This window comes from Thalia democratica, chromosome 3 (genome assembly GCF_965202585.1).
Source record: "Thalia democratica chromosome 3, ktThaDemo2.hap1.1, whole genome shotgun sequence".
Classification (NCBI taxonomy): Eukaryota; Metazoa; Chordata; class Thaliacea; order Salpida; family Salpidae; genus Thalia; species Thalia democratica.
Window position 1 is genome coordinate 39,995,993 of NC_139167.1, and position 24,566 is coordinate 40,020,558.

General features: G+C 26.3%; 1 protein-coding gene across 2 annotated transcripts; it reads right to left on the minus strand.

Moving 5' to 3' along the window:
• Positions 1 to 2,052: 2,052 nt before the first annotated feature.
• Positions 2,053 to 23,036, minus strand: LOC145831789 (vitamin D3 receptor B-like). Of its 2 annotated transcripts, XM_082939125.1 has the most exons (7): positions 22,983 to 23,023; positions 22,819 to 22,913; positions 19,281 to 19,404; positions 16,896 to 17,185; positions 16,177 to 16,413; positions 11,738 to 11,848; positions 2,053 to 5,083 (listed from the first exon to the last, which is right to left on the minus strand). In XM_082939125.1, exons 1-7 carry the CDS (start codon positions 22,996 to 22,998, stop codon positions 4,352 to 4,354), a joined length of 1,605 nt encoding a protein of 534 aa, XP_082795251.1. In that variant the 5' UTR covers positions 22,999 to 23,023; the 3' UTR covers positions 2,053 to 4,351. The 2 variants fall into 2 exon arrangements, with proteins under 2 accessions (XP_082795251.1, XP_082795250.1); XM_082939124.1 differs by having other exon boundaries at positions 22,819 to 23,036.
• Between the last annotated feature and the right edge of the window lie 1,530 nt (positions 23,037 to 24,566).

Genomic DNA, 24,566 nt, shown 5'->3' on the forward strand with positions numbered 1-24,566 from the left:
AAGTAAAAGCTAAAACATGTTTGCGTTTTTTTTACTTATTGAAAAGTTAACAAGAAATATGTATAAATAAATTATAATGGTTAAGTCTTTATTTTAATGATCATGATATAAGTGTTAAATATTTAGTCCTTTGTACGTTAAATAACTTGAAATTAAATGTTACTTAATGCTTTAAAAAGAATGTGTTTTAATAAACTTCTAAGTGTAAATTTTTTTTGTTATATTTCAACTTTTATTAGTAAAGCTTTCTCTGGTCGTAACCAACTTATAAAGTTTCTTATTTAACAAAATTAAAGCGTCAAGCAAAAGTCCATGTCGAATAGACCCGGCTTGTTATAAACAAAATGCTACTGTCTACAAAAACGGATTCGTTTACGAATGAAAAATTATATTAATATTTAAAACACTTTATATCAACAATTACTTGTTGGTGATGCAACGAAGGAAGCAAAATTACCACGAATCGATCCACATGATTTTATTGATACATTCAAGGTAGACATATGCTAGTAAAGAGCAATTGAAAAGTTTAATCTTTTTTTCAAACTTACAATGTACATCAACTACAACTTTTAAAATTTCAGATACTTAAAGTCTGTTTGCACTCGATAATTTACTTGCGTTTAATCAGGCAACGTTTTGTTATCAAATCTAGCGTGATTGTTTTTTCAAACTATTTCGATTTTCAAACTATTTGATCCGACCGGACCTCAGCTAAGATCCGGCCGAAATCGGTCTACTTTTTAAATCAATACTCTGCCGCGTCCAGATCTTAGTGAAAAATTCCGGGGCCTGGACGCAGTACATCATTAGTGAAAGGGTAGCTTTTTTGATTTTCTGTCAAAAATAAAACTTCAGCTCATTGTAAATATTAAACTGTTATCTTCAAATTTACGCATTTTTTACGATGTCAAAAAAGAATATTTAAAATCTTTGCATAGCGAATTATTAATATTGCCTCATAAAATCACTGGATCGTTTGACTGAAGCTCTTTAAATCTTTTTAAATTGCGCTAAGTTATATTAGTTTATATAAGTGCTTGAATATAAATATTTTCCTTACAAAAAAGTACTTATTTCTAAATGTAAGCTCTGCTATAATAAAAGGTCGATAACTTAAAATTTACGTTATGTTGTAAATTGAATTTAAAACAAGTAATTTTAAAAGATAAAGCGTAAAAACTAAACATCAATTGTAAACTTTTTACAGCATTACGACAGCGCGTGAATTATGATACATTGAAAAAATTGCGATCAACAGATTTGAACATATTTAATTAAAAACCGAGTTTCTTAGCAGAAATAATTTTTTTATTATAGAATTTTTTTTTCTGTTTTACGAAATATAATTTAAAAATAAAGTAATTAAGTCTAAATACTTTTAAAATGAAAGCAATACAAAATTTTTTTTTTTTTTTTATTTACAAATGTATTGTTTACGCAAATTGAAAAACATAGATGTATTTACAAAAATAAATACGAAGTTCGGAATAAAAACTTTACAAATTAAAATTTATACAGGCACAATATGAAACTGTTGTTCGTGTAACGTTTAAGAGAATTAAGTCTAAACAAGAAAATTTAAAAAAAGGGGTCGTTTAAAATGTCAAACAAATTCATTTAAGTACAGAATTAATTTAAGTCGGTATTAACAACCGCCAATAGAAAGTAAAAATAATCTTAAAGATGGTTTGTCTTAGTTCGTACGTCTCAATCAGCTATGCAGCTTTAATTATAAATTGAAGAACTTTTATTCGCAATTTCATAAAATTCATGTACTAGTAAAAATTTTGGTAACAAATATGAAACTAAATATTTACAATAAAATTAGAATAATATATTATAACATCAATCAGAGCTGACGAAAAAAATGCATTTGATTATTGCTTAACAATTTAAATTTTAGTTTTTACAAGCTTTCTAAAAACTTATTCCTAATCTTTATTAGATTATTTTTTACTTTAACAGTTTTCTCTTTTTTTAGTTGAAAAAATAATACATTCTACAATATATTATTACAATAAAAAAATATATATTCTACCTATGTAAAATTAATCAAATTGACCAAAACTGTAAAAATATATAGTATATTTAAACTACAATACGTTTACTTATTGCGTCTTTCACAGAACTTTTTTATCATAGTTGTTCCTATTATAATAAGCTTTTCCAAAGTCTTGTATAAAATTTTCTCATTTAGTGATACGTATAATACTGATCGGTAAAAAATTGCAAAATTTGGTGTAATTTCTGTAAAATAAAAACTATTCTAACTTTGTTTTGGTTCTAGTATTATTAATATAGTCAAAAATACAACTTATCTATTTAAAAAAAATCAAGGAAATCATTTAATAAATCAGGTATAAATATTATTCATATTACTCTAACAGTTTGTGATATTTTTTGAAATTTTAAAATTACTAGATGCAACAAAGCAAAAGAACTAATTTTTTTTAAAATTTTATAGAAATTTTGAGGTTTCCTTCGGTTCATATTCTTTTTAATTGAGAGCGCAATACTAGCAAAACAATTTGGCAATCAAAAATTTGGCCTGACACATCAAAGTTATATATACAAGGCTTAGAACAAACAAAAAGTAAAGCAGCAAAGCGTGATAGTAAAGCATACCACTCACCAAATTAATATTAGAAAAGCAAAGAAGTCCATTATAAAAGTGCATTAAATTTTAATCAAAAAAAATTCTACGTATGGCACAGGACTACGTAGATAACATTTTAAAAAACACACTAACTCATTCAGTAGAATAAATTGTTTGAACTTTTTTGTTTTCTTATTTTCATTTAACTTTTTAACAAACACTAAAAGTTAAAAAGTAAAAAATCTAGTAATGTAGTTAAACATTTTTTTTAAGTAAGACGAGAAAAAGTTTAAACTTTAAAAATCAAAAAGATTTTTTTAATTTAAATTAATAAACCAATAAAATGTTTACAAAATTAACAAGGCGGTGAAATATTTATAAAATTTATAGCAAAAAGTCTTTTAAACTAGAAATAGGGAAAAAAACAGTTTACAAAGAATAGTAAAAAGTGTTAATTTTTTGAAAAATAATCCTTGTAGTGATGAATTAATGTTAGTCTTAGAAGCTTATTGAACCACACAAATAGATGCAGCCTCAAAAGTATTCAAAATGCTTTGCTTGCTTTTTGTTAAGTAAACCAAAAATAAATACTAATATAATTTGTAAAGAGGATATCCATGATATACTTTTACCACATTGTATACGGTTAGTTTTAAACTGTAAAATGAAAAAAGAAAAAACAGAGTGTTTCTGTAACCACAAAGCTATTTTAACTGTTACATAACATACAACGCTGAAATGGTACAAAATGCATTAGTAATAATCATGTTTTTTAAATTGTTTTATTTTGAATCCTATTGATTTTATGTACAGTTCTAAGTGCAAACAAGTTATAATATTAGCTTGAAAGTATGTACCTTAACAGCTCTATAAATATTTGTTTTTCGAATAAACAATCTAAAAGAAAACTGACCAAATGTCAACAACTTTTCATTTATCTTTCAGAAATATTTTTTTACATAAACTTTCATTTATTTATAACTATAATTATAGAAACAAATAATGCTTGGTAGAATAAAGATTAAAAATTATCATGAGAAAGTTTTAAAGTGATTATTAGTTATAAGAAATTTAAGAAAATAAAATTTAAAAAGTATTATAAAAAAAATAAAAAAACTTGTATCAGTAAATTGAAAAAAATATAAATACATAAAAATTTGATTTAAATAGAAAAAAATCATATTAAAAAATAACATTGAGATTTTTGAAAGGGTGAAAATTTTTGTTTATTGTGTATAAAATACTGTTTAAATAGTCTAGTAAACTTTTATTCTCACGTTATGACATGACTATTACTAACTTATTTAAACTATGTGTATGTGTACATATGGAATAAAAACTTCTCTGAAAATTATCTTTTACGGTATTTGAGCTGACATAAAACATGATTTAGTGTAATGACACTATTAGATAGCGATTACAAAATTGTGTAACTTGACAGAAATACTATTTACAACTTACTCAATTAAATTTCAACTAGCAACCGTTTCCACTTTTAGCAACCATTTGAAAAATTGTTGTGAAAGTGTAAGAACAATTCTAATGATATTAAAAATTTCACTTTCACCTGTTACAGCATTTGTTGTTTTGACACTATGAGAAACAACAACTTGCACCAACATCCTAACAAGTATAATCATTTTCAATAAACTATATATAGGCAGCAAAAAAAAAACCTTTTAAGAAAAACTACAGCCCTTCTTTACAGACCAAAATGTTCTTGTAAGCAGTCAAGATATGAACCCAACAACTTCAGTTGTTGAACTCGAACACCAGCGGGTTCACGTCGCTCTCGAAGTCGTGCTGGAGCATGTCGATGTCCCTCAAGAACAGGCTGCTCACCGTCCGCAGCTTCGGCAGCAGCAGCATGATCTCGCAGAAGTCGCCCACCGCCCTCTCCTTCGCCTTCTCGGCGTGCTGCAGAGTCTGCAGCGTTTCGGCGACTTGGTTCTGGGCGCGCTCCACCTCCTCGCACATCGTCAGATCGTCGCGGTCGGGCGAGAAGAGAACCAAGGCCAGCAGCAGGCAGATCTCCTCGCCGGTCAGCTCCAGCGCGCGCATCCGGCAGTGAACCGAGTTGTACGCGCGCACAAAATCCTCGCTCGCCCCCGCCTTGATGAAGTCCGACTGCGTGTACTGGAACTTCTCGCTCGTGTAGCTGCTGCCGTCCTGCGAGAAGGCCGAGTAAGACCTGATGACGAGCATCTCCAGGCAGCCGCCCTTCAGCAGGAACACCTGGTCGGGCAGGCTCAACGCGCTAAACTGGGGAATGCCCTTGCAGAAGTCGATGACCCTCTTGATGCCCCAGCTCATGATGTCGCAGAAGTGCTGCAGCATATAGGCCGACCGCTGGTCCTTCAGGTTGTGGAAGCTGAGGCCCTGCGAGTGCAGCAGGCCCTGCAGCTCGCGCATCTTCTCCGGATGGAGGAAGCAGTCGCCGTCGTTGCTGGCCGGTGGGGTTTCCCGCGGAGTTTCAACGCGCTCCTGCAGAATTTTATCAATATGACCAGTTGTAAGATATGAGTGAACTTAATGAGCAAAAAAAATTAATGTATACATAATCTTAAAACTAGGAATAGAATCAGTAAAACGCTGAACTCTTAATAACAGGGTGGCAATTGGTTTTTAACGAAATTTCTTACAGGTTTTTTAAATTACAAGTTTTTGTTGCTTTTTTATAAAAATCTAAATATATGGTAAAAACATATATTCAATAGTACAAAACGCAGCAAAGATACTGTTATGCTACTTTAAATGCGTTTCGAAAAAAAACACAACATTTTTTTATACAGTATTTATTTCTTATCTAATCAAAACTTTATTATTTTACATAACTTTTTTTTATAATTTTAGGTTTTCTTGGTAGAATAACTTTCCTGTAATGAAATTGTTATTCATTCAAGACTTAGTTTCTTTAAAAGTAAAATAAAGGTTCTCTAAGAAAAAAGCTGAATTAAAAATAGATAAACTAAAGAAAAAAATATTAAATTTTAAGTTTATTGAAAAAAAAATGAATTTATAAAGCTTAATAAACAAAATTCTACAAAATATAACTTCTGTCTTCAAAATAAAACTAAAAAAAAAGGTTAAAATTCTTATTTAACTCGATAAAACATTTAGTGCATATTTAATAAAAGAAAAAGCTAAAAGCCTTAATAAGCTGTAAAACGCTCTAGTAAAATTTAAGTTTGTTAAAACAGCTTTAAAGGTTCACAATAGGTATAAAGTTATGCATAAGCAATTATCTCGAAAGATAAAATTGCACAAGAATTAAATAAGAAACTAAAACTTTATAGACTTTAAAAATTCATACAGTAGGTGTATCTATGTAATTTTTTAGAACAACATCTATAAACTTATATACTAAAACTAAAACACAGTAAATTTATTTTGTTTTGTTTTAAACTTAAAAATCTCAAAACATATTTTTAATTATTATTTTGCTACTTTTTTACTGATCATTTGTAAATTTATTAAACATTCAAGACAAAACTTATTTTTAAATTTCAATTAAAAATAAATAAAATATTTCAATTTTAAATTCATTTTCGATTAACAAAAATAAGCTTTTTTAACCAGTTAAATTAATTGTGTACTTTTTAAAACTAAATAAAACAACTAGTGTTTTCAACATGAGCTTTTATTAAGGAACAAGTTAAAGAAGCTAAATTTAAATGATATATTTCTTCTTTTAAGTAAACAATATCACCCTAAACAAATTCAATGTAAATTTAATCCGAAATCCGAAGTAACTACTTAACTTAAAGTTAAAAAGTTATCATATTAAGTGATACAATACAAACATAAATATCAGGTTAGTTTATAGTCAAAAATCTTAATATATAAAATATCAATTGCTTAAGCAATTGGAATTTCTAAACAAATAAACCTTTATTATATTTTTAACAGAATGATATTTAAAGGCTACACTGAAAAATAAAAACTACAAATTTATTAGTTTCTAACTTAATAACAATACTAAATATTAGATGCTGCTCAAAATATATAAAGTTTGAAAGAATGCTGGTCTTTTGTACTCAGTTATGATAGATACTTGTGTACTACTAAGTTCATTAAAAAAAACTTTTTTAATTGCATCTTTTTAACACCATAGCACCAAAAATTTTATTTACAAATTTAAAATAGTATGTAAATATATGACACAATTACACATTAAGTTATATCTATAATAACAGGCAGACCATTTTAGTGAACTTTTAAATATTTATTAGTATACATCTTTTTTTTAACGTTTACTTACTATATACTTAAAATATATCAAAAATAGTTCAATAAATAAACAAAAAAACTCTTGTTTCGTTTATCTTTTAGTATAAATCATAAAGTGGCTAAAAAAACTTTTCAAGAAGTTTAACCTACTTCAACATTTTTGTCAAAGACAAAAGACAGCTAAAAAAATATCCATTTTGGTTGATTTTATTCACAAACTAAATAAAAGAATGATAAAGTCTGCAAAACAAAACATTATAAAAACTATGTAAATACTTAAACATCTCCCCTAGATTTTATCTACAAAGAAGATCTACATTGACCTAGCAAAATAAACACAAAAAACACCGAAATGATACAATTAGATTAGCTTACTATTAAATAAAAACATTAATATAAACTGCAGTTTAAACAGGTTTATAGATACCACTTTCGGCATTGTAGATCCTTCTAGGGTTCTAGCACGACCGGAAAGACGCAGTTTATTCTTTGGCGACACTCCATAGTCAATAAAATTACTTTCAGATAAAGGATCCAAACAAGACAATACACCATTTCTCTACTTTGTAGACCCATGCAATTTGAGTCCTCAGATGAAAGGAAGGTAGCTGGTTTTGCGTTGCAAATCTAGCTATATTTATCTCTAACTTAGTCACTTATCGCCTTCTGGGAGCGCAGCATATCAAAATTTTCCTTAAAAACTCTTTTCTCATCATTACCAGAAAAGACAAACTTCTGCAGTGGTATGTTTGCTTTTCTCAGATAAGGGATACTGCTTAGAGAATTGTAACCAGGAGGGTTAAATTTTCTTAGAAACTTGCGATTTAGAACAGTTAAGCAACCGGATCCATCAACATTTTAAACATATTGGTGATAGTCTTTTAGTCCACTACTACTCCGCTTTTCCCCCTGTGAAAGTTAATGGTTTTGTATAATGCCATGATCACTGCAATTCAGCGGTGGAAACGATTTTGTGTGCTCACTTAAATTTTTGAGTGACTTAACATAACGAGACCTAAGAGCTTCTTCCTTTTTATTCATGCATTAAGCCACATATTTGACATCTACGGGTTATTGTTAGCCAAACACTATTTCTGATGTAAGATTATGAGTGCTTTAAATTTCGTCCCAAAAGGTCTGTGCAGGGGATAGTTTGCATACCCGATCAGGCGTATTTCTCTGCGTAAGTAAAGCTTGTATCATTCTGCTGTTTTCTAGTACACCTTTTGGACCAACGTTCTTCAGTTGTTCCAAAGTCCAAATTCCTTAACTTAATCGCTTACAGGCCTTTACTGCTAGTTCCGCTCTACCGTTTGACAGACGATGATATGCAGATGACATACGATAGTGTATACCCCGTCGTTTTATAAAATCCTTGATAACTTTTGCAGAAAACTCAGAAACACCATTCGAAGATATTTCAACTGGAAGGCCAAAAGTGACAAAAGTACGACGCAAAGCTTTACATAGTCCTTTTGAACCAGAATCATTTGTACCTAATTTGATTCTTTGTTGTTCTATCCAACCTTAAAGTCTGTAAGCAGCTACAAAATAATACCACCCTTTAAAATGAAAATAACCACAGACAATTGATTCAAAAGGAATTTTTGAATTCGATGGCTCAGTTGGAGGTATGCGAGGATTGCTTTGGGATTTGAACGGTTTTCGTCGCCATTTAGTGTGTAGCAGTACGTTTTTAAATTCCTGTACCTCCTTTTTCTTTTTCGCACAGATTTCTTCTGCGACCTCGACCACGAAGGTCATCAAAGTTTTGTGTCAAAAATCCACCATTCAGAAAAGCATTTGACTCATTAGAACATTTGTTGTCACTTTGATAAACTTTTTCCGGGATTTATCCAGCATTGTTTATAGGCAGAAAACTAAATATACTTCTTATTTTTACTGCTCCAACAAAATTATCAGTTGATTTATTACACATGTTACAAGTCATTTTACCACTTCGTTTTTGTTGATTTTCTTAAGGATTTGTATAAGAAAATTGAGGCCGTAATAGCGGGTTGTGATATTGCATCACGTGCCACCTCTTTTGCTTAAATACAATTATCTCATTGATATTTTACTCATCTAGACTTCCCCATCCTAGCACCTTTTTGCGATATCGTCATCTGCTAGACCAGTCACCATAACATCTTTAAAGATTGTGTCTATTAAATCTATTACTTTATTACAGACATATTTGGAGCAAGTACAGGTGTAAGAGCATGAACTGGCTTTTCCTTTTAAACGGGCAGCAAATGATCTTGTGTTTTCAGTCAAATCCTGTCTTGTACTAAGAAATGATCGTTGGACAACAACTGAAACAGGAATGATTGCTAGTTGCTTGATCATACCTAAAAGCTCTCGCTCAATTAAACTTACTACGTCTGTATGTCCCTTTAGAATAGCATCGCCAAGATCTTCATCACAGCACTGGTACAATTGACGACGTCTTTCTGACTCTGTCATCTTTGTGCTGTCTTTAAACATTGCCCATTTTTGCAGAAATAAGTTCCATATTTCCTCATTACAATATCTCCGTATTCGAGGACGGTCCATCTTTGAAGGCTTTGGTTTTGAAGAATTTGCATTAATGTGGACATTGTTGTGTATGATAAGCAAAGAGGCAGCTACAGAAGCATCGACATCTGGTGCTTCATGTGTACAACTCTCCAGAGGGCATTTGAGGCATTGTTAGTTCAATTCAGCTTTATCATAAAAAAATTATCATCCTTGTAGTTAGGTTGTGAATAAAATCAACCAAGAAAGATATTGTCTGTAAAACAATACTTAATGAAAACTAGGTAAATACTTATACAACAACATCTTCCTGTCAATCTATTGTGTGTTTGTTGTATTAGCTGCTGCAATTAGTAATTGTTATCAAAGTAGTTTAAAAACTAGGCAAGTAACTACTCAAACAATACTTTTTTGAAAAACTACAACAATATTTAATGAGTACTTTTTTTAATTTCTAACGGCTCATTATAAACATAAAGATTATACACAACTTAGTAGGAAAAAAAATGTTAAATAAGTCTTATGCTTTTATTAATCGTATTAAATTTAAGTACTGCTTATATAAAACATGTTTATTTTTATAATTAACAATTTTTTTGAACAAACTTTAGATAAAAGCCTCTTGGGCCTTGATGCTTAAACTTTGTGGTCAGCTGTAACGCCATCTAAAACATCCTATTTACAAAACTCAATATAAAAATTTCTATTTAATAAAAGTAATACTCATTCAAACAGAAAATTAAATTTTGTATATAGTACTTTTTTATTCAAATACAAACTATAAAATTCAAATACTTAACCATTTCATACATTAGTATGTCAGCTTTTCACACCCCTATATTTCAAGTCTTATTGCTAGATCCTACATAACAAAAACTTTTAATTGTGGGCCTGTAACCCTTGAGGCCTGTCTTAAGGAATTACTTTTAGTGGAATTAAACACAAAACTAAAGCTACTCTTAGTCTTATTGTTATTTTTTAGCAGTTAAATGCTTAGAGCGTTAGGTGCTGGGACAAGATCTACATTTCCTGCTCCATGATTATAAAAATGTTCAAGAAAGTATATACTAAATACAAGAAAGTTAATATTAGGTATTATAATTTTATTAATTAAATCTAGGTGAGAAATCATAACAACCAATTTTAAAGTTACTTGTAGTTTAATCTTTTTGAATTAAATTTATAGCAGCAATAAATAACAACAATTTATAAAAAATATGAACAAAATTAGTTCAAAAACCGCTTACAATCAACAACTTAATAGAATAAACATTAGCCGCCAACACACGACAAAATTAGCCGAAAATTAAAATTACACTAAAAAAAAGGCGAATTTGTCACAGGCCCGCAACTGGAAATAGTAAAAAGAAATTTGAATTTTTCTTTGAAATTTTGTGGCTAGAGGGCAAATATTCAAGCGCATTTAGAGTTTCTAACCAAACTAAAAACTTCGACATATTATAAAAGTTATGCCAGTTAGCGCAAGGTAATTTTAAGGATTTATGTTAATTCAAATCATTAAAAATTGAAAATCAACAGTCAAATAAAAAAACAATTAAAGGCCATAAGAAGATCCACCTTGATTTTTACAAGTTGATCTTACTTTGTAGAGTTTTATCTGAGATATCAGACATTTTTAACCGCTTAAAAAAATTCAAAGTATTTTCTAGTTTAATAAGTGATCAAAGTCGGTGAGCTCAACAGCTTCCTAGTAGAAGGCGCAAACTAAAAACGCAAAAAAAAAAGACTATTTCACTAAAAATATATCTTCTTCTTCATCTTTTAATCAACCTTCCTCAATTTTGTACAGAAAGTCCATTACTAATATTCAAATCGATTCAATGAATGAAATTTTTTATTATGAAAAATAAAAACTTAATTTCAAAAAACACCGTCTTTTCGTCTATTTTTTTATTTTTAAAATCCCGACATTGAAAGTCTTCTAAACTATAAAAGGTATGTTTTTAAAATTTTTAGTCTCTAACTCAAAAAATTAAGGAGAATATATATTTTGAGTGATGTTTAAATATTCTGAGAAAAAACGAGTTTGATTAACTATATTATGTAAATTTATTAAATACAATAATAAATTAGAAACAGATAACTAAGTGAGATCTAAAACATTTCTTTTTCACTAGCGATAATTTTTAATTAGATTACTCTTTAGATTTAAATATAAGTAGTTTAATTATAATGACCAATGCAAGAATTGTATTAGTTTACAAATTAAATTAATACGGCTTGTTTATAAAAAAATAAGGAAATCTAAAACTAATTGATTAAGTAAAACAATAAGACACTTAATATATGTGTCAAAAAAGCGAGAATAAAAATTTTCAAATATACATTTAAAGTATAAAAATTAGTTAAATTATATTAATAAAAACTAACGCTTGAAGTTGAGCCATGCAAAGAAAAATCGCAGCTAGTGCCTGCAGTCTGTTTCATTCTAATGAAAGATTTCGCATCAGATATGTCTTGTGAATTCTTATCCATATAAGCCTGTTAAAAACAGTTAACTTTAAATTTCAACATTCAGTGTTTATTTTTACTTGTAATCAATCGACTTTTTATTTATTCTTTTTTTTTTATTCTTCTAAAACAAAAAGTTTAAGATTGCATTTAGTTAAATTTGTATTTAGAATCGAAACCGTAAAATGTAAACTGCAATTTACAAAAAAATAAACATAAAAAAGGTAGTCAGAAAAACATCATGACACTGATTTTTGTTTTAAATTAGTTAACAAATATTATTTGATTTATATAAAACAAACCTTAAGAATTTCAATATAATAAAGTATTTGAAAAATTGCTTTATTTTAAGCGTGTTAGGACTTCCTTGATATAAATTAAAAATCAATCAATAGGTTAGGTTTAATATAAAATTCTACTATCATTTACTAGCTACTGGAAAAAACCGAATAATATTGATTATTTTTATTTGTTACAAAAAAAATACTAGCGTCATTTATAGTTTACTCTATACATTTAGAAACAGAAAACAATCATATATATGTTATTCTTTTTATTTTAAGTAAACAACAACTGTTATTTAAAAGAAAATTTATCATTTAGAACATATAAATCTATGATTGTTTACAAATAATGACGTTGATAATTAATCATAATTTTTATAAATAATGAATATTTATGTTTATATCACTTATTAGATATTTTTTAAACTAAATTAACTTTCGGTGTTGATTAGTTTAATTGATACTTTTTTGTTAAATCACTAATTTTGTGTTTTTTATAGTCAATTATTATAACAATTAAATACTTTTTAAAGTAAAGCTAATGCAAGTCACTACTTACTGGTCACTACGAAAAAAATTAATAAAGTGTATTTAAGCTTTTGCATATGGTAAAACAATATATAAACGCACAATAAAAAACAGCCTATAAACTTAGTTTATTTTTTGTTGTTGTTATGAAACTAAATTTTGGCTAATACTAGTTTTTGAAAACTTAAGCTTATGAAAACCTCAACAGACTTGTATAAAATACAACACTCAGTTATTTGTTTTATTCGTAGATGTAAATTTAGAAATACTAGTTAAACTAGGTATTTTTTGATTAATTAAACTATTCATATAACACAAGCATTTGATGATGTACATTGCAGCTATATTACAGTAAATGTAATTTAAGTATGGGAAGGCTATGAGATAAAGTACTTTACTGTAAAACTGCAAATTATAAGTATACTTTTTTTTTTATATATTTAAGATATTAAAAATTCAAAGACTTGTTCAACAGACTAAAATACAGATAAAAAAATACAATTTTTCACAATAAAAAACTGTTCAACTCTGAGAAAATTTTATCAAACAGAAATTTGAGACATGATTCATTAAAAAACATTGTTATTAAACAAACAAGAAAATCGATTTCAGCTAATACTTATCAACTACTTTTGTTAGCAACTAATTTTAAAATTAAATTTTGAGTAAATAAACAGTTAGAGCTTTTATCAGAAAATATTCATTTAAAACCAATTAGCACAATTAAGCTAAATCAGTTAGAGATAGATTAACAGTTTATAAGTACATAACTATAAACAAACTGATTAGTAATTCAACAAAGCAAACGTATGAATATAAAAACAAAACAAATAATAAATATAATAGGGGTTGCGACTCGTTTTTTCGAATTTTTTTCCTTGTTTTCCATATTTCCTCCAAGTTTTTAAAAGTACACATTTTTGGGTCTATTTTTAGTTAAAAGTTAAGATTAAGGTAAGAAACTGTGTTAAACAGTGTAAAAACATTTAAAAGATACTGTAAAGCTACTTTGAATGTGTTTTTTAATAGAAAAAATTTTGATGATGACAAATTTTTTATCTGTATGATAGAATTTTTAAGTCAAATCGAAATTTTACTACTGAACATGTTAAAGTTCCAGTTTTTTTTGCCTAAATTGTCAAATTCCGAGTTTTTCCAGGTAAAGTGACAACCCTGTATAATAAAATAAGCGACAAACAACAATCATAACAACTAAAGACTAGATTTACAAACGTATTGTTGCTTGCACTGATTATATTTAAACGTTTTTATAAATAAAGATTCTAAAACACTTAGATGATAATCATTACGTGCTTTACTTATAGTTGAAAAATGAGTATCACTACAATTCTTTGCACAATCAGAAATGTTTAACAAGTGTTCGGCAATCGCCGATGACCTGTTAGATGCAAGATTGTGGTTCAGGAAAGAATTATAATAATAGTAAAAAATAAATAAAAAATAATTAAAGATAATAATAATACTTAAAAAAATTCAACCCTTGCAAAAGTGTCTTCGTGCAAAAGTGTCCATTCGTGCATTGTAGACTCCTATCCGTGATAAATATATTACTTAATGTTGAAAAATATTAATGTTTGTATCGTGATAATGTTTATAAACACAAAAATTTTTATTTGTTCAGAGTTATTTTTATTTCTAGTATTTGAGATTAAAAGTATTATCTCTGGATATTTTATTTTTTGATATCAAATCAAGAAGCTTTAACTTAATGACACTAACTTAATATTTTAAAAATAATAAATATAATTATTATCCGTTTAATAATTAATTTAACTAACTTGTCCTAATGTTTATATATAACAGCTTAATATTGTGACGTAATTATTAAATGTTTTTTTGAATAATTCGTAACCACTAAATATCTAGAATTAAAACTTCCTTGATTTCATGTAAGTAGTTTATACTATGACTTGTTATTTTATTTTGTATTTTTACTTTAATTTACTTAATTTAGACTTAGTAATTATAAATATTATATAGTTTTATGACAGTCGGATATTTATACATTACGTATTTTATCTTCTATTAACCATTAGCCTATAAAAATTTATAGCAATTATTTTTATTTTTAATGGACACATGCATATACCTACTTTAGGTTCTATTCTTTCCTTACAGTATATTTTTTTACAGCGCTCCGTTGAAAAGTGTTAATCCATTAACACACAGAAACATGTGTTAGTGTGATAAAAAATAATGATACTGTATAATTTGCTATGATTTTATTTAATTTTTTTTTTATAAACTTAATAGCTTGATCTTAATAAGTTTTATGTATATTATACATTATATATTTTATAATAAACTAATAACATATAAAATTAAAAGAACTTCACGCTTTGGTGAACTTAAAATAAGGCTAAAATGATATAGTATATAAACTTATTTTCTTTGTATTGCCAGTTTTTTTCTGCTGCTTAAATTTATTAAACATAAAAAATGGTTACACAAAATGGTTCCCATTTAAACCTACTGAAAAATTACTAGTTTCATAATTAGAAAAAAACACTAATTCTGTAAAAAATATCAAAAACATAAAAGTCTGATAAACATATTTCTTATTTTAACATTATATTTCTGTAACCTATATCAGAAACTTCGCGTAGGGTATGGCAGACCAAAACAGACTATCTCATAGAATATCAGTACAAGATTAAACTGCAATTTAGGTATATATAATAACACAAAAATCAGCAACCACGCGTCGCCACTGATTTAAAAAAGCAAAACTGTGATAAGATTTTATGTATAAAACTTTTTTAATGTCAAAAAGATCGTTTTCAGTTTTTTAAGTCAGAAATTGGCATCCCTACTTCAGGAAAACCACTATGAAGTTTTTAAACATTAAGCCGAAAAAATCTTAACAAACTAATACCAACTTTTATATTTTTAAATACTTGGAAGTTATTTTTTCCTTTTAGAAATTGTTTGTAAAATTACAGCAGCATTAGGAAAAAGTTAGTATGCACTAACTCAAATTTCTATATTATTCAAAAAACAATAATACAGTAACAGTTTTGAAATATAGTAATATATATGATATGCTTTTGGTTTTAGATAATTAAAAACAATAAAGAAATTAAGATTATAGTCTAAAACTTTGAATTTGAAAAAAAGCATAAAGAAATATTTTTGTGTCTTTTCAAATTAACAACTTTTAAATCTTAAAAACATTTTAAAATTAAAACCTATTTATATATATACTTAAATTATTTTTTTGGTAAATACTAATTAAAGTATCAATAGAATAATTACAATACAAGGAAATATTAAAAAAATTATTCGAGAAGAACATCAACCTTAAGCTTTTACTCACTTTCTCACAATTTTTATGTTATTTATGTACAACTAAAAAACATTTTTTTTATTTTTTTATAATCTATAAAAATAGTATTCGAAATACCTTTTTACTTTAACTAAATCAAATTTATTCCATACTTGTGATTATCTCAATAGTTTTAATTTTATTGTACTTTGTTACTTTAAAGTCTACAAGTTACAATGTTGTATGAGACAAACTCAAACCAAATTTGCATTGTCCGAATAACTTGGATTAGTTGACACAACAAGCTCTGCAAAAGAAGTTTCAGTGTTCAGTGGTGGGCTCTCAGGTGGAACGATCTGGTCAAGTCCGCGAAAATATGTAGAGTCCTCAGAGTCATAATCTTTACCAAGAGTTTCTTCGTGTTGTTTCATTAAGGTTTCGATGAAATCTCGTTGATAAACAGACATTTTGTACGGTGGATTAGGAACAGAAAGTTTCTAGATTTGAAAAAATTATAAAAAACAAAATTTAAAACAACTTTATTTAGTTTTATAATTTTTTATTAAACACAACGCAATTTTTTTCTGTTGAAATGTTTTACAATAAATAACTAAAATATTGATTTTATTTCAAAATTTTTCAATTTATACCATTTAAAATCTATAAGATAATAGTTTTTAAACAAAAGCTTTCTAAACTTTGAAATTAATTATAAAAGAGTGTAGATTGTATATGTAAAACTCTTTATAATTTTTTACGTGAAAAAATAATTAAATAGAATAAAAAATTTCCGAATTAAAACTTTATGATTATACTGTCTACATAATAATAGAAATAAAAGAAAAATCCTAAGTATAGTTTTAAATTACAACTGGAAATATTTTTAGGTGAAATCATATTAAAATAGTTGAAACGTTTAGTTAAAACTATGTTGAAAATTTTTCTTTTTACTACTATAAGATATTAACTTGCTTTTTACCTTAGTAATACTAGTTTCCGGCTGAAACTGTGGCCAAATACTATGGGGTTGCATACTTATAGCTTCCTGTTGTTTCTGCAAACTTTCTTCAATGGATCTCAGCTTTTGATTTCTATCCATGGATTCTTTAATCAAACGCCTTTTTTCTCGATTCACCCTTATCAACTCCCGTTTCTCATTCACCTCCTGGTCAGACATGATCAAATCTTTACGCATTCCAACTTCACAACATTTTTTGAACCTGCATGCTTGACAGTGCTTTCTAGTCAGTTTAGTGATCGTACAGTCACCTGATATTTTAATAATATACATTTATATTTTCAATTTTATATACTTTAACCGTTGTACAATTTCATTATAAGATCTTTTTATGTTTTAGCACTATTTTTATTTTGTGGTAAAGATAAAAAATATGTCCTGCAGTCATTATGTTTAATTTCTTCATTTCAATATAAAATAACCTTAAGTTTAATTTTTTTAATTTTTAAATTGCATGCTTATTATTTAAGAAGGTATGAGTTAATAAGTTAAATTATTTTTTATTACTAAAAAATAAACTAAAATGGCTTTAGATTCAACTTTCTAAAACTCTTAAGGCTATAGAATAGCTAAATTACTTTTCTTTTAAATTGAGTCTTGATTATTATTTATAAACTAAATTATATTTGCCTTTTAACATTTTCTAAATTTTAAAGTAAATTTTGTAATATATGCAACAAGTTCTTTAAGTAAAATACAATTCAGATAAGCTGATAAAAAACTAATTCAGTAGAAAAATATCTAACCTTACAATTTTCGAGTAGTAGTTTCAAACTTTTAATGTCTAATCTTTATACAAACTAAAAAACTGTGTTTCAAGAAATTCGAACAAGAAATATTTTAAAGTAAACAAAAAAAAAGAACTGAATAGAAAACTGGTCTAAAGAATAGTAGGAATGTAGGAAAAGTTACACTTATAGTAGTTTTTCAAATTCTTAGAAAATAGGATAAAAAGGTTTTCTTTGTACATATGTATCAGAAACATTTTTTAAAACTGACTACATATCTTGAAAATTTATTAGGAGTTTCTTATGTGTATCTTATAGTTCTAAAAAATCTAAATGTGTCTTGTAGTTCATACCAGGGGCGTAGCGTGGGGAGGGACACTGGCGCATGCAAGCCACCCAAAAAAAGAAAAATGTAAAAAAAAAAATGTAATATCTTTATCCTTTATAGTTTATTTTTTCTGCTTAATTTGCCTTTTTTCAACTATGTTTATCTAGTATTCAAAAAGTTAAACGAAATTTTGAATATCAATTAGTGACAAGTTAGGAAAGTACATGTTATTACTCAATATACTGATTAGGTGCGTAATTGCAAATGCGCACCGATGTTGATGAAAAACTCCATAAGGTAAAACTTTATAAGTTCATTAACTTCATAAGAATTTACACTCAAAAAGCACGCAAATTATATAGCGCACCGCTGTAGTATAACCTTATGGCAGATTATTTTTCTACAAAAAGTTTACAAAAATACGTCACGCTTAAAGAAAAATTAAACAATTTTACAAACTTTTTTTTTATGTAACATTGTTAAGACTACTGCTAGTTTTCTGAACTTTATTTTTGTAAACATACAAGATAAGCGTGTCGGCCTATGAGAAATAAACTTTGTTTGTGATTTTTATTTTAAACAAATACAATCAAATGAATTAAATTTAAAATGTATACTTTTAACTATTTTACAAAGTTGTAATAAACTGTAATAACAGTTATAAAGTTGGTCTATTTTAACTTCTGTTTAACTTTATTAAAATTATGTGCATTGAGGTGTTGTTATCACTGTTGTATTGTATATTAAAGAGATTGATATTTTTTTCGTAAATAAAACAGATACTTTCGTTTCATTGAATATAATAATTTATAAAGATATAAAGTTTACTATAAGTAATAAAAACAATTTTTATTTAGTAAGTTTACATTTTTGCAAGTATAAGTAACTCTAATGAAATTTATACTTTTAGTTAATTGTTTAATTTTGTAATATATAAATATTTTTTAAAACAGTTAACGAATTTATTTTACTTAATAAATTTATTTCAATTATATTACTTATAAAAAGTTTTTTTATAGCTAATTACAAAAGTTTTAATTTAAAGGATTTTTTGAGAAAAAAATTTGCGCACCCCCTGACCAAAATACCACGCTACGCCACTGGTTCATACTTAAATTGTAAAAAAAAGGTTGATGATTTAATTTGTACAAAAGTTTTTGGACACCCTTATGGCCTGTCAAAGTTATTTTCATACAAACTTAAAAGAACCATGCTGTATCTTAAAGTTTTTAACATTTTAAAGTTTATCATTTCATATAACTTTTTTCAAATGAGCTCATATTTGCTTACCATTAAACAAGCAAGTGAAGTTTCCACCTTTTGATACAGATCTTCTGAAAAACCCTTTGCAGCCTTCACAAGTCACTGCTCCAAAATGAAAGCCTGTTGATTTGTCTCCACATATTTTGCAAATCTATAAATAAACAAAAAATGAAAAAAAAAATTAATTAGTAAATGTATATGTTAATATATTTTTTATTTTTTGCACCAAATGAAAAATTGTTGTATAAAAACATAATTAAATTTACTAATGTCTGTCACTTAATTTAAATCTTAAATTATAGCGCTCAATGTTTTATAAAGTACAGACTTTTATAATTATAAATAAATGTATTAAATAAATAGTAAATAAAAATTGTAATATTTTTTTTTTTATTAAAATTCTTAAATTTAATCTTAGCTTCATTACGTTTCACACTACTCATAAAACTTATATAAATTGTGCAATTAAACTTAAAACTATTTACAAACATAAACAGTTTTATGTTTTAAATTCCTAATATAAACTTTTATATTAACTCAATTGGAAATTTACGAACTTAAACATTCAACAACAAAAAAGTTGTTTGTATTTATTTTATAAAGTAGCTGTACAGTATATTGATAAACATGCACAACTTTGCATATAAAACTTCAGGTCAGAAATGCAAGAATATATTTGATTAGTAGAAGATTTTATTTCTGCTTTTAACTTATGTTTATTAGACTATTGTGTAATTTGTAATAATGAAAGTACAACTTTTGTCAATACAAATCTTCAGCTAATAGTTTTGCTCTTTGTCATTTACAAAACTATATATACTGTGATAAAAACTAAATATTTATCTTACTTTTAAGTTAAATTGAAAAACTATTTAAACATCAAGTTAGTTTAACTATCTAGTTATAAATGAAAATTTACTTCAAAATTTGTAGCTATTTTGCTTTTAGTCAAAAATAACAAGAAATATTACTATGAATGTACTAATAATAAATAAAATGGAAATAGAAACAATGTAACAAAATTTACACTATTATACATCTTTTACAAGTTTACTCTACAGTTATTTGTTAACTTTTTTTTATTTAAAAATACCAAACGAAGGCTTTTAGTAAAAAGTAAAGAATAAATTGTAAAAATATAAACAACAAAGTAAAAATAAAAGAACAAAAAAACTAAGATAGGTATACTATAAACAATTCAAGTTATAATTACGCATAAAACATTACATAAGGTAATAGTACTTAAAGATTTAAGCTAATTTTATGTACTTTTCAATCTAAAAAATTTCTTTTAATAAGGAAAGATAAGTTTTGGTAAAATAAGTTGTTAAAAATAAAGAAATAAACACTTCAAAAAAGTTTTCAGAACAATTTATGTATCAATCTTAAAATGTTTCAACAGTTCATTTTGTGAATACAAATTTATGGCTTTAGCTTAAGGGCACAATAAAGTAAAGGAATTTTTCAAACCTTGACCTCATTAAAGCAATATTTAACTTGAAAATCAATTGGTTCTTAATAATTTTAAAAATTAAAATTTCTGTTTGAAAAATGAGGGTAAAAAATTGATAGCTCATAGTTATCTTTGTAGCAGAGCCAAGTTAAAAATGCAAAAAAAAAGATAGTTTCATTCAAATCCATCTTCAAAATTTTCCAAGTAATTGTTCTAAACTTTCTCAGTCTTGTCTTGACTGAAACAATCAAATTGTAGGTAAGTCAACAAACTTAAACTTTTTTTAAGTAAAATAAAATTGATATTTCGATTTGGTCATAAAATTCTTAACTTATACTTTTATTAATTGTTAAGGTAGGAGTTTTTCTAAATACATAGAATATACTCTTAAAATTTGAGGTCGGTTGCTTAAAAACAACTACATTTCCTGGTACACACTAAAAAATTATTAATTTTGTTTAAAGGTAACAAGAATTTTGGTTGGGTTATCTAACTTTTATTAAAATTCTTAAGTTGCCCTCCTGACCCTTTTTGAAAACAAGCCAATTGTAAACTTTATGGAAGCTAAAAGAATAAGATCTTTAACTTTTTTGCTCATTTTTTTCTATTTTTTAATGTTGCAATTATCACAAAAACACACTGTGTAAAATTTAAGAAAGTTTGATGAGAGTTTAATGAGAGCACTTCTTGATTTTTTGAAAAGAAAAAACTGTATTTTACAAGAAACTATAAAAAAAATTAAATAAGTTGAAAAAAGCCTCCATGAAACTTTCTTTAGACTTGAATTTTATACAGGGTGTTCTAGTTGTAGTTTTTAAACTATGTCATTTCTTTGTAACATAATAATACAAAGTATGATTTTTAATAACAAATTTGACTGTCTTGCAAACTAGGTAAAATATTTCTAGACACACCAGACATTAAAGAAATTATAACACTTGTAAAAAAAAAAAAATTTTTAAAAGTACTTCAGGGTAATTCAGGGATTTCTGAACTCATTTTATTAAACGCCCTTTTTTCATAAAATTAAAAAAAATTAATGTCCCCACTCCTAACAAACCTGAAAATTTCTCATGCAAACTTCAGTAAATTAAGCCTTTTTAATTTAATAAATTGTGCTTATGTACCTTTTTTTTATTAAATGAAAACCGAAGAACATCTTGTGTAAGTTCTAAATTTCTTGTGAAATTTAGTTAAGGCCATAGGGGGGAACCATGTATTTTACAAGTTGATCTTATTTTAAAGAGTTTTTCCTAAGCTTGAAGATGCTTTTTATCGTTTTAAAAAATTCAAATTATATTTTGAAATATGACTAGTCAAAGTCGGGCCGCATAATAGGTACCCTATGGAAGGGGAAAACTAAAACAGCGAAAAAAGACTATTTTATTTAAAATCTATCTCCTCCTACATTTTTCAAGCAATCTTCCTCAAACTTTCACAGTCTAATATTTATACAATAATAAAAAACGTTACTTTTGAATTATAAAAAAAAAAAATTTTTTTTAATTTTTGTGATAAAATTTTTATTTTTTTACACTATTAAGATTCTAAAGTAAAGTTTTTTTTTCTTTTAATATAAGAAACATTTCCTGAAAATTAGAAGAAGATTGCTTGAAAAATGAAGGAGGAGATAATTTTTTGTGAACTTTTAAATTTCCAAGAAAATTGACCCCAAAAAATTTCTGGTCCATATGTTTGTATTTGAAACCTTTTACAAAAAATAAAATATCTCAAATATTAAATGATATTTTTGAATTCTATAAAAACAGGCTTGTAGTTTGTATTTAAAGCTTTCATATAAAAGCCAAAGTTAGTTTTTGTAAAAAATAAATGTTGGACCCCCCCCCCTATGGCCTTAAGTATCCCCTTATGCCAAATTGACCACTTTGGGAAACTCTGATGTTACAAATACAAATACTTTTAAGGTAATACTCTTACTTACTTTTACTTTAAAAATATTTTAAACTTTAATACTACAAAAATAAAAGTTTATTTAGCTTTTAGTATAATTAATTTATACCTTTACATAAACAAATATATAAATAATTTAGCTAAGTTAAATTTCTTAAGAAAAAATACTGGAATTTATTCATAAAAATTACTATCAATTACCTTGGCTGGCTTTATTTTTTTAGGACGTTTCACTAGTTTTTTTCTAGAAGTATTGCTAGAAGAAGATGATAAAGTACTATCACCAACAGAAGGTCCTATTGTAAAAGTGTTCATCTTTTAATGTTCTTTTATTGGTATAAAGCTTCACAAATACTTTTACTTACTTGACAAATTGAACATCACTTGCTAAAATGAAATAACAAAATATATCTTTACTAAAAATTAATAATTATATACATAACAAAAACTTAATGATGTATATATTATTTAATTTTATTTTAAATAAGGTTATAATACACTGATAAAATTTAGGTTATCTTCCACTTTAGGAACACCTATTTTACTTATAAAATTTTTGTTTTTGGAGGTAAATTTTACTATTATTCTAAGTTTTTTATATTAGCAGCTCTACTAATTTATAAAAAAAACTAATATAATTAATTATTTAAAAAAACAAGAAAATAGCCCTGTTAATATAAAAAATTTAATATAATGTCTAAAAGTACCTCTAATAATAATAAATTTAAAAAGTAAAATACGCTTATCTAAAATGGAAGATAACCAAATTTATTCCTATCATTTTTTAATTGAACTAATTCCCTAGGGCCGCATTGAATTTTTTTTTCAGCTAGTTTAGTATATTAATATCCTCAAAAAACAAAAATAAAGTTTTAGTGTTACCTTCAAAGTATAATCTATTGCCTAATTTTTTTTGTTTAAAAAAATTATATTTAAATATGTTTTTTAAAGCATATGAAAAACGTTCCTTTTTTGACTTGCCAACCCCTGCACTAGGGCCTAGGACAGCGGTCAGCAAACTGCCGCGGGCCACTTAAAAATTTTATTCAGCTAGTTTAATATACTAATATTTTCGAAAACACAAAAATAAATTTTAGTGTTATACTTAAAGGATATTCTATCATCTAATTTTTTTTTTGTTCAAAAAAATTGTCTTTAAATATGTTTTTGTAAGCACATAAAAACCGTTCTTTTTTGACCTGCCAAGCCCTGGCCTAAGATGATGTCGCACCAGTATCAAAGTGAAAAAATATTATATTCAATATCAATTTTAAACATAGTATTATAAGTTGTATTTTATAAATATATAAATAAAATGAAACTTACTTATCATAAACTAATAAAACTTTAATATATAATTGCTTTTATTCGACAATATAAAGTGATTATATCAATACATTAATTTAAATTGATTACAATATTGTAAAATAAAGTTGATTAAATATTTGGTAATTCCCTAGGATGATGTTGCACCAATATCAAAGTGAAAATATAATATTTTCAATGTCTTTTTTAACCATTATTATATGCTAAAAAATCAATGTTTCAAGCCTAAAATATTTAATCTAAAAAGTAACTACTATAAACTAGTAGCCATGCTATTATAAAAAATTGAATTTAATGTCAAAAAGTACCTATGAAAACAATAAATTTAATAATTAAAATACGCATTTCCAAAATAGAAGATAACCAATTTTTTTTACATTGCAGTTACTTTAATCAAAAAATGCTTTTAAACACAATTCATAAAATTCAAAAGGGAACCACATGATAATTGAATATGTTTTTTTTTTAATTAAAACCTTTTTAAACTGATTGTTATAGTCAGTTTTTGTTGATTTAGCTTAGTAATAAAAAATAATTGAACTTATGTAAATGGTGTTGTTTGTACCTAAATTAGTTCAATAAGATCAGAGGTTCATAATCTTTTTTTCACATTTTCTACTTTT